The sequence below is a fragment of the Apis cerana genome, linkage group LG3 (genome assembly GCF_029169275.1).
Source record: "Apis cerana isolate GH-2021 linkage group LG3, AcerK_1.0, whole genome shotgun sequence".
Lineage (NCBI taxonomy): Eukaryota > Metazoa > Arthropoda > Insecta > Hymenoptera > Apidae > Apis > Apis cerana.
The window spans coordinates 3,327,217-3,341,261 of NC_083854.1; the positions used below are offsets into that span (position 1 = coordinate 3,327,217).

The following is a 14,045-nucleotide window of genomic DNA, read 5'->3' on the forward strand; positions in this document are numbered from 1 at the left end:
ACGTTCTCGACCCGATAAATAAATTAATTCTCTTTGCTTCGATCTGAAATAAATAAAATCTGTTGTTCACACCGATAATTCCAAATAAATTTTAAATTCGCACAAGATGTTCAAGATCCATTATAACGTAATTACTTATTTATCATAATTATTTAATATTTGTATAATACACATATATATACGATTTTAAGAAATTAATATAAGAAATGGTGTTTCGTAATCCCTCGATCCCCTCGTTAATTTTAAGAAACAGGGTTGGAGGGGGGAGAAGGAGGAGGTTCCACCGGCTCGCTCGATGTTCACGAATCCAACCGCGCAAAAGGTTGCTGCACAAAGCGGTGGCCATAATCAGCTTAATAGGCCTCTACGGATAGTGGTTAATCGCGACAAGGACGTGGCACGCATTGTCTGCAAATTGATTTCACCGAAATCAATTAAAAGCCTGTGTAAAAGCGTAAAAGTTAAACGAAAACGTGAGCGTGTAAAGTAATTTCGTTTGTTCAGACGATACGAGCGATTTTTTTTTCTTTTTTCTTCTTCTTTTTTTTTTTTTTTTTACGATTTTTCGCCGGAAAGAAAAGATTTGATACGTGCAACGATACATTCGTGTTTAACACGTTTCCCTTTTCCATCGCTGTTTCAAAGATATTGTAATGACGAGGAAATGTAGTTAATCGTTGTTTACGATGTGCACGCTCGTCTTTGTTGAATACGAAAAAATTTACGTATTATATGAAAATCTATAGAAATCTGTAGAATATGTAGAAAAAGAATAGAGAGATAGATTGCAAAATACGATATTATATATTCGAAGAATTATAATTTCCATTTAAATCCCCCTTTTCTTTGTAATTTATAAAAAACTTGATCTTGCATAAAAATTCATAATTTAATCATCATTTTACACACCGATGCGAGTTTATCATTTAATCCCACACGGATATTCCAAGTTTAGTCGTTCGACTCTACTCGAGATTTCGTATATACGTAAGAGGAAAGTTTGCATTGCTCGTTTTTCTTTCGAAACAACTAGTGCACTTTGGTTGGACAAGCGATGTCACCTTTTTTTTTCCTTTTTCATCGTCGCCACGAATGCGACGTATTTGGAGCAACAACTCGGTCGAATATTCGGCGCAGCCACCGCAGTTCGCTATCTCTCATTCCGTTGATTTTCCACCTCTTCTTCTTCTTCTTCTCCGCTCTTTTCCCTCCTCTTTGCTATCGATCCGCGAGATTAAAACAATTATTAGGAAAATGGTCTCGTCCGTTGCAGCTAAAGAGGAGGAAAAATCTTATCTATTTTTTACGAGATCGAGCAGTGATATTGTAAATAATAATAGAAATTTTAAATCGATTCTTGTGATTTACTATTACGAGTAATTAAAAATGAACGGTATGCAATTTTAATTGAATGTTTTCTGGATACATGATTCTTGATTCTTTTATAACAACTTTGCTTTGGCTTTTTAATAACCCATTATATTTTGCGCGTTTGTTTTCAATCTTAATCACGCAACGATGACGACGGTTGTTTCTTGTGCACGGAATATCTTCGTATTCGTAACGACCAGAAATACCATCTGAATATCGAATTTAAATGTGACGACAAATTATTTCATTTTTTTTTAAACAAGAATACATCTTCTTACTTGTATATTAACACAGAAAAATCGTGATCGATAATAAATAACTTATTTTATTCCGTTTCATATCAATTTCTTTAATTTTAAAGCTTCGAAGAACATCTCCAGATTTTTTTACTTTCAAAATCTCACGATCGACTTCAAGGCTTAACATCATCGAAACGTCTATCTCCCTGCAATTTGCACTCGGTGTAGGAGACGAAACCGGGCAGATTCATGAAATATTCAACACGATATCTTATCCTTTTATCCGTATCGAGAATCGTGTATGGAAGAACAAAAGCGAAGACGGGTAAAAGATGGCGAGGAGGAGGATGGATGCGGTGATTTCTCGTTGACAGACCTGTTGACATCCCAATAGCGATCTCGTTGCAATTGTGTCGTAGTATTAATTATTACAGAGAGGGCGAATGGTTGAATTTAATTCGTCGCCTTCGATCTTCTCTGGTCCCCGGGGTTAAATTCATTCCTCGAAGACAGAAATTGCGCCAATTAAAACTTCTGCCTCGTCTCGAAGAGGATTGATCTGATTTTTCGTGGAGAATTTGATAGAACTTTATTTTGGATACAAATATATCTTCCCCGATTTTGGAGCGATTCTTTGAATTTTACAGCGTCCAAATAGATGACAAATAATTTTAAAGTTTTGAGAGCTGTGCCACGATGTTTCGAATTATAAAACTAGCTATCTGAGTACATTCTGAGAGAGTCGAGTGCTTCTTTTTTCTAATTAATCGATTGAAATGTCAGTTTCAAATTTTCTTTCTCGATCGATTCGAAGAAAATTGTAAAAATAACAGCAGAAAATCGCGGTAGAAAAATGTATTATCCGCCCAATTGGAGATTCATCAAAAAATAATATTTATATATATATATATATAATCGCATTAATGAAAGTGAATTCGAAGTGAAAACATCCGAGTTTTCCACGCGGCAAGTTGTTTCAACCCCTTGGGGGAAAGCTTTCAAGGCTTCTTCCTCCCTAAGCTGCCGTGCAATATCATTTCACGAGCCTCGACGTACGTTGGATAGACTATCGTCGGACACGCGACACAAACATGTTAAATCGTGCTTTCGGGTTGTTTCGATTCCCTGGATACACGTGTCTTTTATTATCGAGCAATCGATAACTTTTCTAACCATGTGCTCCCTGTTTTGGCGAACCCGTTGCTACGAAACGCACCGTTTTAATCAAATACCGCTAAAACTGCGTGTAAGCTAGCTGTTCAACCGAGAAATGTCCAAATTCTTCCGCAGGTTCTTAAAAATCATCGATAACTTCTGATCGAAGTTTCGATAATTATGATATCAGTGGGAAGTTGAGGAATTGATTAAATTGGTAAATTGGATTCTTGGTCGATTTTCGATAGGTCGAATAAGTGAAAATTTGGAAAATTAAACGTTTTCGCGAGTGATGAACGTTGGTTAACCAACATTGCGAAACGTGTTGTAATTTCGTCAATTTTGAAAATCTTTCTTGCGTCCAACAATTTCGTACAATTTCACGTGCGAACGTTATAAAATTGCAGTTCTAAATTTTCCAATTTGAACAAGTTCCGTGATACAACTCTCAACAGTTCGTGAGATCGTATAATCCAAATGGATGGATTCGATTGAGGTTCGAGAATTCGTTGTCGAAATTTTTGGACAAATCGAGAGATTGGGTTTGATCCAGTTTCCACGGTAATTGGCTCGTCCCGTCGAGCTCGGGTGGACAACAATTTGCCTGTGGAAACGGGCGAATCCCATAACTCGACGACCGCTCCGCTGGGGAAGTGTTGGCCGTGGTTTCGTTAAACGCCTCTGCTTTCACGAGGCCGCCACAATGTCCTCGTGTTACGTTTGGATAATAAAATTCGTTGGCTAGGATAATGGCTCGATGGCTGAGACGGTGTATCATCTATGAAGCTCGGTTATCCGTCCAATAAAGGAGCGAATGAATCGATAAATTAATTGAAAACGAGGATTTAAATTTGTATTGTTTAAAAGAAGAGTCGGGGATTGATCAGATGAAGGAAAAAAGAAGAAATTCAGGATAATAGGATAGAAAATTTTTATTCGCTAATTATTATTCTTACTTTGCTTTGAATTTTGAAAGATTGGAAAATTCGTGTTCAGAACGTTCTTTGTTTGCTAGTTCTGAAGATGATTAATGATTCGATAAGAGCGAAAATGTTTCTCAATTTCTTAATTGTGATTAATGAATGAACAATATATATGCGTAGAAAATGAAATAATAATCCAAGTTTAAGTCTTATACAATTTATTTTTTATTTTATCGTGGTTTCGGTCAATAATTGTTCTCTTTCTTTCGACTATTGGAAATATCTATTTGAACATTTTAAAGTAAGAAAAAAAACGATACTCGAAATTTCTTTTCCTCGAACTCTCGCGCAACTACTAATCGGAAAACTACTAATCTCCGTTCATCGAATTTTCATTGGTTAAACCTCCTTCCCTTTCTCGAAAACTTTCGAAATAAAACGAAGCCTCCATAACTTTCCAGTTAGAAGACTTCAGTTCCTCTCTCGAGAGGAGTTACCAAGGTTCCATTGCTATACGTGCTATTTTGCATATACGTCTTTTAATCTCGAGCCACTCGAAAGGAAGGAAAAAGGACTGGATGAAAAGTTAGATCTTAAGATCGAGCTATTTCTTTGATCCTCGGTACAAAGGCTAGCTGTTTTATTCGGGTATTCGTTGAATCACAGGATACAAAACAAGGGGCAAATAAATATTAACGTCAGCCTTTACATTTAAAATTACGTCCTCAACGCAATTCTCGGATCAATGCTATTGATTTACAATCGAATGACAGTGTTGGTGATAAATTGATTGAAATCTGAACGAGGCAATGGTAGATCTAAATTAGAACGTGTAATAATGCCTACGTATTCGGTTGGTAAATAGTAACGTGCATCGCAAAGCATTGCGAATCTTTTAAAAATGGATATGATTCAGGGTTCGTAGTTTCGAACGTGTAATAAAAAGACACGTGTACACGTGTGCTCTAATCCGCGTAATTTTTAGAACACGTGCACCTGTGTATCGTTTCACGTGTATTTAATTACACGCTTATTATCGTAATTTTATTCGTGTATTTTTAGAAATACGAATACTGATTTGTGACACGAGATTAATTTCCAGACTCCCATCGATAATATTTCTTTTTAATTCCTATTCCATTCAACGAGATTTTCTGACGATACACGGATATTTCACTTTTCTGTTAATTTCGTTAACATGCGGCAATATTTTTAAATTACAAAAAGTAAAATAATTTTGAAATTCATTTTAATTCAACGAATTACTGTATGATAAGGTGTTAATATATTTGTCAAACTTTCAAATAATATTCAAATACTTCGAATTCACTCTCTTATTAAAATACACACTCTTTATTAAAATTGTAGATACGAAAACGAATATAAAAATTGGTAAAGGTAAATTGTTTAAAATATAATAAATAAATCTCGATCCATTGTTATTGTATATCAATTTTTGTTTCTATTTTGATACTCGCAATCTATCTTCCAACGATATAATATATTTAACACGAGTTTCTCTCCCATTGACATCATCAAGAAGAGGTTGGTCTCGTTATATTGATATTCAGAGGCTCGTGAATATCTTCTCTGACCGTAATTCATCGACTGGATGCTTCGTCACGTTACGATTTCCTTTTTTTTTTTTTATTGGCCGAGATACGTTCCGGAAATAGGGGTTCCTTTCATCGAAGGGAAGATCAAAGACATTTTGTGCGGATGAGGGAAAAAATTTCGCGTTAATTCATTGATCGAATCGCCATTTCTTCTCCTTCGATGGAAAAAAAAATCGACTCGAATTCTCCTCACGATTTATTGACCCAATTTTCTCTACCGATTATCCACAAACTCATCTGCAATTCCTGTGATCATTAATTAACCTTGAACATCGTAGCCAATATACACAACAATGTTAATAGGAAAGATTCGAGTACATTTTTAAATTTTGCTTATTGATAATTATCACATTTTGCGTGTCTGAATATAAGTTTTCATAAGTTGTTTTTGTAGTTTAAAATTATATCGTTAAATAAATCTCTTAGAATTAGCATGATATGCATTTAAGTTTGAAACGATCGATTATTTATCACTGTAAGTTTAAATACGCGATAGAAGAGTATTCGGATGTGCTTGAATCTTGAATACGCAAATTCGAGGCATTGCGTGATTCGATTCAATCTTGTTCAACAACGATAAGGAAAATGCATAGTTCACGCATTTGATTCGTTATCGAGCCACGTGATTCGTCGCGTCCTGTCCCTATGACCCACTATCCGACCTTTAATCGCGCCGACAGGATGCACGTTCGATTAAGACTTTCTAGAATTATGCCTCTGTTTGGCTGCAATCTTCCGTTCCGGAAGTCCGCTTTACCTCTTCGAATCGCTCTTCTCTATTCGCCTTTATTCTTCTTTCTTCTTTTTCACATGTTTTATTCTATAACTCGACAAATTCATTATATTCAAGTTTTATATTATAAAACGTTTTGTGCATAAATATCGATTTTTTTTATTTAATCGTGGAACGTTAAAGAATATAAAAGTAAAATATTCGATATTATTTTTATTTGATTGAAGAAAATAGTTCGAAAGATGCTTATATTTCTTATTAAATGGTTGGATGAATTATTTCAAGATAAAAGAAGTAAAAACTGAGGAGTAAAGAAGAAGATTTCAACACGAACAACGTTACGTGAATTGGCGATTGTCACGAGCATATCGTTTAAGAGATTAATACAATTTTATACGTAATATTATATTTATAATTATTTATGAAAATCGATAATCTGATATATCGATTATATGTGATAGCATGTTCGATCGTGATCAAAGGATAATCCTATTCTAGGCATCAATAACCGCGTGACTTTTCGGCCGATGCATGCATCCAGATAATACTGGACTAAGGCAAACCTGTTAAGCCGTGCAATCTCGTTAACGAAATGAATCCGTGTAACAAACTTACGGTCGTCCAATGCATTTACACAAAAGAATGATGGTGACGCTCCGATTTTTTAAACTAACTTGGCTGATTCTCGACGGAAATTTCGAATATTTCGATCGTTTGTGATAACTTTCAGGATATGAAATATATTTAAAAATAATAATTTCGAGAATATTTTTCGCAAATAAAACACTTATTTTATTTGAAGGTAATTGTCTATAACTTTCGCTCTCATCTGCAATATCCACTAACGAAAAATTATTCTTGAGAGCAACTTTTATGAATTTTAGAATGTAAACGTATTTGAGGTTAGAATTGTGAAGGATTGCTGTCGAAAGTTATTTTTATTTAACGAATATTGAAACTTGAAGGTTAAAATACGATTGATCATTTATAGTTACACTCTCAACACAATGCAAATTTATGAAAAATATTTTTGAGAGCAATTCTCTGCGAGAATTTCAGTTTTATTCTCACATTCTTTCAGATATATTCTCATCATTAATGATAATGATGTAGTTTTGCAAAAAAAAAAAAAGAGACGCGATTCCATGCACTAACCCGAGAATAATTCCCTTTGAAGTTCACAAGTATCTTCTCGCCTAGCGTTTTTGTTCTTAGAAAGTTTTTCTCCCCATGTAAAGTCGATACACAATGTGTGACTCTCCATGACAAGGAGGGTGCGTGTGTTGTCGATGACATTTATGAGCCGGAGGGTGCTCGAGAAGAACGAAATGAATCGCAAAACTCTACGAAAACTCGATGAGATTTATTTAACATTCGTTAAATGAGCGTAGAATCTAACGATTCGTATTTCCCTTTGATCTAGGGAATTTTTTTTTTCGCTTTCAATAGGCAATGAAACTAATTTGTGCGTGCGCGTGATGTTTCTTTATCTATTTAATTCAATCTTATAGATTGAAAAGAGGGTCATTCTTTGTTCTCGAATGAAAATAGAATAGGAGGATTCGTTTTATAAAAATATCTTAATTTAAATTTATTTTTAATTTATCGAATATTTAACGTGAAAGTTTTCGAATATTTTAATATATGAAAAAAAATATTAATCAAAAATTTTTATTTTATTAGAAGATTAATTTCGAGGATTACAGATTATAAATTTCATTATTTCGTTTTAAAAGTAATAATGCTTTAATTACTTTATGTTTATAATTTAAAAAAAAATCAATCGATGTCGTAATCGAATTACTTGCCAAATATGTACACACGGTTTCTAGCTTCGATTCTACTCATCCTGAATTCATCATAGAGAATATAGACAATGACAATATATAATTCAGCCCTTTGTATGATTCGATACGTGGCGATATGACGAACGCGTGCTCGACGAGCGGAAGCTCCCTTACCGGAAGCAGAGTACTCTGAATATTCATTTATACGGTTCGTTATGGATCTCAGTGAGAACATGCCGAATCAACGGTCCTTCGAGACTGTGAATCATAGCTGACCTTGAATTTAGTTTAATCCCTTCGTTCCACGAACCATTTCTTAACCAGTTCCAGATCTATTTGCATTTCGTTACTTGCTGCTTGAAATCCTTTAAAAGTTAAACAGTTTTGAATCCTCGAAATCGAAATAAAAAATATTTATTTGATAATAATCTAATTGAGCTCAGATTCATTTTGATCTATTTGTTGCAATTAATAATGATCTATTGCAATCATTTATATGGAAAAGAAAATGGGCATTATTATTAACAGGACTATGAATCTGAATTTAAAAAGTCAAAATTTATTAAGATTTTTTGATAGAGATTTCTTAAAAAAAAAAAGAAGAAAATATTTCACAAAGTTCGTGAACAAATTTCGATGCATCTCTCTAACACACGTGTACAATTTTGTTTCAGGGAGGAAGTACAAGAGCATACGGTTAGATGGAACGCTAAGTTCGAATTTCTATGCAAGATGAGTGCCAATGCGTCCACTGGTGTTCTTGACCCTTGCATTTTAAGGATATCCGTGAGAAAGGTGAATCATTCGATCAATTATCCTTAAACCCGTTCTAATCGTTGATTATTCTTGCAGGAATTGAAAGGAGGCAGGTCCTTCCAGAAGCTTGGCTTCACCGACCTGAACCTCGCCGAATTCGCAGGAGCTGGACTCTGCAGAACGAGGTATCTTCTAGAAGGATACGACGCGAGACATCGGCAGGATAATTCCATGTTACGCGTTGCCATCAAAATGAATATGCTCTCAGGAGATATTCTATTTAAAGTGTAGGTTCTATCAACATATGATGCATACTGATATTTTTAAAATGTTTAAGAAAATCTGAAGTTTTATCATTTTTTTATTTTATTTTTCTGCGAAGTTGAATATAAATCTCCCAATTTTATTTAAGGAAAGAATAGATAAAATATAGATAAAAGTCAAGGAGGAAGTAAATACTAGATTCTTTTTGTTTCTAAATCTTTGTAAAATAAATATATAACAATTATTATTTGAATAATATAATTATTTAGTTTCTGAAAATTTAAATATTGATCAAATCATTTAAATGATTCACTTGCTCTTCGCAATAAAAATTAAATATACATCATGATTTATCTATTAAAATAAAAAATATCATAGTAAAAGTTTATTATATTCAAGTTCTTTTGTGTTGCGATATTTAAGCTTAATTTATTGTATCATAAATGTTATGGATTAATTAGAATTAAATTTGAATTAAATTTTATTAGACCATCTCCATCGTTGAAGCAAACGCAACTCGCAGTACCCGGTGTGCCAGGTGTTTCTGGTGTGACAACGGACGAAACTGTGTCTGAGAGGTGTACTAATCGAGAAGACTTTGTATCCAGTGGTTCCTTAGCTGGAAGCATAGCTAGTGCCAGCAGTGGTTTTGGTAGTCTTCCTAAAAAAAGGCCTCCCCTCTTTTCTTCGGGTAATAATTGAATCTTAATTTTAACTCTTCCATGTTCTTTCATGAAAGGAGAGAAGAAAATACAAATAAAATAAATAAAAAAAACAATTAGAATTTATATTGATATTATGTTGATTTGTAATGATAAGAAGATAAGATTCAGTTTTTTATGATTTCAATAAATAAAAAAAAAATCATATTCTTTTTCAAATTCATCTTCTGTATTGTTTGTTATATGTCAAATCATTTTTATTTATTATAAAATTATATACTGTTTAATATTTTATTCTTATTATTATCAAATGAAAAATTATATTTCTCTTCACAAAAGATAAGATATTTAAATAAAAATTTGTACAAAGCAATTTTTTATTTTTGTTATATATACAATTGAAATTTAATGAAAGAATAACAATAAAAATAATAAATCATTAAATTTGTATCATTAGCAAATAGTTGATCTATGATCTTTTCTTTTTCAGAGCTTCTCAGTGGGACAGAGTCATATGATCCAATGACCCTGAGCGAGATTGTACCATCGGCTCTTCCAGTGGAAACTCTAGCTGAAGCGCACACAGAGTCGGGACATTCTCGTAACAGTAGCAATACCAGTCAGTTAAGCAAAGGTTCTGGCTATGGATCTTTAAATTCTCACAGTCAACACAGTAGGCAGAGCAGTAGTGGTGACAGTGGTCACATTAGGTAAGGCCATGCGGCCAACCAAGGAATCAAATGAAAAAAAAAAAGTGAAACAAATAGAAAACTTTATTTCCGGAGAAACGAACAGAGATTGATCGTAGTTAGATTGAAAATTTTAAATTGAAGTAGAAATTAAGTCCTAATTATAGTCCAGAGTTCTCTTCTCCATACTTTTTGTAACAAGAACTTCTCTCATTTTGGCTCATTAACGGCTTATTACTTATCTTACTATCTTTAAAGTGTTTCACTCTTTGATCTCTTTCTAGGAATTTTTTTGTAATTACATATTTAAAAAAAATCTTTTCTTTTCTTTTCTTTTTTTTTTTTTATGACAATTTTACATTATTATGTACATATCTATGGTTTTATTTGGATGATGAAGCGAGCATGGTATTTCATAAGGGATTAAACGAGAGGAATTTCATAACAGGAATACAGTTGCTTGTACAAATCATACATCGTGGGATGTTATACCGATAAAAGACGCAGCAAAGAATATCATCGTAACAACAGCACTAACAATTTTTTGAAATGCCAATAAATACCATGCAATCGCGCTTGCGATTTTGCTTTGAAACTCTACGCTTAAATCTTATATTTTGCCGAATCTTTTTACAAAAATTTCTTTTTTAAATTGCATTATGGATTAGTTTTAATAACTTTCGGTGCCTGATGCTTAACAAAAAAAAAAAAGATAAATGCGTATATATACTAACTTTTCTTTGAACTGCCAAACTTACCACTCGAATACTTATTATTATCTAGCACGTGTTCGTGGCTGTTAACAAGAAGGCATCGATAATGATGTACAAGAAATTTCTCCCCCTTTTTTATGTTTCTTCCTTTATTATTATTATTATTATTATTATTATTATCATCATTATTATTATTATTGCTATTATTATTATTATTCTATTTCTTGAGACTCTGGATTCTCTCTATTTCTTTATATATATTACATTTATATATTTTTTTCTATTTCTCCCATATCTTCCCAATTCCGTCTTTTTACGTACTGTATATGAGTTTATTATTATTTTTGCATGCTTGAATATTTGTGTTGTGATCTTTATAGGTCACCCTCCTGGCCGGTATGGGCTCCACGTATTCCTAATACCTCCCAAAATTCTTCGACCCAACAACAGACCACAAAACCTGACACTTCTCTCAATATCGAGTCCCCGACTTCGTCTTCCATCCTGCGAAATCCACGAAATCGGTTCTGGTCTACGTCCAGCCCTGTTTCGTCGTGCGAAGAAAAATCAGTGAGAAGTTCTTTGAGGTCTAGTATAGCGGCTGTTCCATTATCTAACGATCAGAATGAAACGAATGAAAACGGAATTGTTTCAAATGATACGTGTCGCGTTAACGAGGATGTCGAAAACGAGATCGGTGTGTTCAAGATACCTGGTCCGCAAGACGTAACGCGAACGCGGCAATTGCGAAAGAATTATGATAGACATAGTTTTGATTCATCGAATGAGCGTAATGTAGCGAATTCGTCGATGAAAAATCGGAATGGACAACAGAACAGCATAGTCGCTCCGATCGCGAAACCGAGAATCGGTCATCCAAGTTGGAGAAATATTTCGAAAACCTGTGACTGCATTGAGAAAGGAAATATGAGCCCGGTTTTGCGATTGGCCGACCAGGCCAGAGCCGTATCCTCTCCCGATCCTCTCCATAGGCCCGATAACCCCAGAGCCTCGCTACGTTCCGCGACGACCGCTCAGACCCTCAGGTAGGTTTCATTCATTCAGCGACTTTCTCTTTTTTTATGATTGATTTTTTTTATTTTATTTATTTATTGATTGATTAATTAATTAATTTCCCTTGGTTCTTCCTTTCGATTTTTGTGCGTTCTATCTATTGCCTCCTTTTCATTCTGTGTTAACTGCCATTGCATAGTCGGTAAAAGCAGTCTGTTTCCTGAGCCCTCTTGCGTATTAATTTAGTAACTAATAACGTTAGCGGATCGAGAAGTTGTAGGTTATGTTTTCTCTTGCAATTTTTGAAATTTATATAAATAAAATAGAATAATTAAATAAGTGTTTCTCAACTTTTTTTATCGTTATATTGGTAAATTTATATATTATTTAATATTATAGGTTATATATTAATATAATAGCTATCGAATTCTAAATTTACAGTCGCAAAGAAATTTACTTCCTGATACAATTTTAATTTTTTTACATTTTCAGCAAATATACAAGAAATATAAAGTTTAGAATTAAAAATTTTATCAATATTTGAATCTTTATGCAATCGATTTTATAATTTTAAAAATATAATAGTTTAAATTAATAGTTACTGTATATTAAATAAATAATAAATAAAATTATATATAATTGAATATATATTCGAATTTGTTTCGCGACTTAAAAATTTAACATGATTCGATATTACATCTCGATTCAAAAGTTGAGAAATACTGAAATAGATAACTCATAAAATTCATTATTAAGAATATAAAAGAAAATCGTTTTATATTGTTAACTTATAACTTTTGCTAATAATATTAGTTTCATATTTATATAAGAAGGCTCTAGAGTGTTTGTTTAAATGTTATCCATTTAAAAGGATTACAGAAAATGTGTATCGAGTTGTAGTATAAGCAGTTTTTCTATTTATGTCATTTTCCATTTTAATTTATTATTTTTTTTTAAATTAAAAATACACGATTTATTTTGATAATTATTGCGTATTATTTTTCATTTATTAAAATTCCATTCAACATAGCAATAAATCGTATATTTCTAATGCATTCTATTTTTTCCAGCATGTATTTTTTTCTCTTTTTATTATATTGTTTCTTTCTCTCTCTGTCTCTCTCTCTTTTTTTACATTTTACATTAACAACATTTAATATCATATATAAAAATCCAGACATGCAAATATGTTATATTATTTAATAAGCTTATATACAAAGATACATATTTGCTGCGAGATTTGCTTCCGCTTTGCTTTATTAACTGCGCAAATTTTTTATCATAAAAACTATCGATAACACATCATATCAATTATTTATAAATTTTATTCCCATATGCTGCGCTTATTCATTAACTTGAATCACATTATTATTCCATTCCAAAAATATTAACGTCCAATAATCGCATAAAAATTATATTATATTAAAATTATCGCAATAGAGGGCAACTGTATTTAAAATGAACGTCAAAACCAAAAAGAAAATATTAACGAATCACATTTATGAAAGAAAACAGTGCCAAAGGTTGTATATACAAATGTAGCTAATAGAGTTACATTTTATAGTTGGCATAAATTATGATTACGATTTAAAAAAGATTTCTCTTTAAATCAATTTTATTTCTCAATGAATTTAAACGATCAATCAATTTTGGTAGATCATATATTAAAGATGTATATCGCTGAACACTTTCACAGTCTGCTTACATAATTTCAAACTAAACTTGCTTCTATAATCTCTCTAACAAAAGCAATGTAACTTTCCTCTGGCTTTCAACACTTAGGTTGCCCAATAAGATTTTTTTTTTCTTAAAGTAAATACAGATTATTTGATTATATTTATGTATTTTTTATTTTTTATTATTTTTTATTTGATATATCAACATTTTTTGCTGATTATAATAAGCAAATTCTCACTTAAGAAATGAGAAACTCGCATTTTATCCTTTTGAATCTTTGTCGTTAATTTTATAAATAGAATAGCTTTATTGAAGAATTTATTTTATTATTCAACTTTTCAGGTCAACATTTAAATATCCTTTTATTTAACATGTAATATGTAAAATTTGTTATCTTTTTATCATAAAAAATTTTCAAATTCAACCAGATCATTATTTTATATATT

The 14,045-nt window shown here is 32.3% G+C and overlaps 1 protein-coding gene across 6 annotated transcripts in view; it reads left to right on the forward strand.

Annotated features, from left to right (window-relative positions):
* LOC107997090 (early estrogen-induced gene 1 protein) overlaps positions 1-14,045 on the forward strand; it is a 65,843-nt gene that overhangs the window by 44,897 nt on the left and 6,901 nt on the right. For 5 of the 6 annotated variants that reach the window (XM_017055488.3, XM_062072190.1, XM_062072193.1 and 2 more), the window contains 5 exons: positions 8,499-8,619; positions 8,677-8,867; positions 9,333-9,535; positions 9,997-10,216; positions 11,289-11,954. In XM_017055488.3, the coding sequence (XP_016910977.1) occupies positions 8,499-8,619; positions 8,677-8,867; positions 9,333-9,535; positions 9,997-10,216; positions 11,289-11,954 (1,401 nt within the window). The remainder of the gene's footprint in view (positions 1-8,498; positions 8,620-8,676; positions 8,868-9,332; positions 9,536-9,996; positions 10,217-11,288; positions 11,955-14,045) is intronic. The other variant, XM_062072195.1, reaches the window with a different exon arrangement.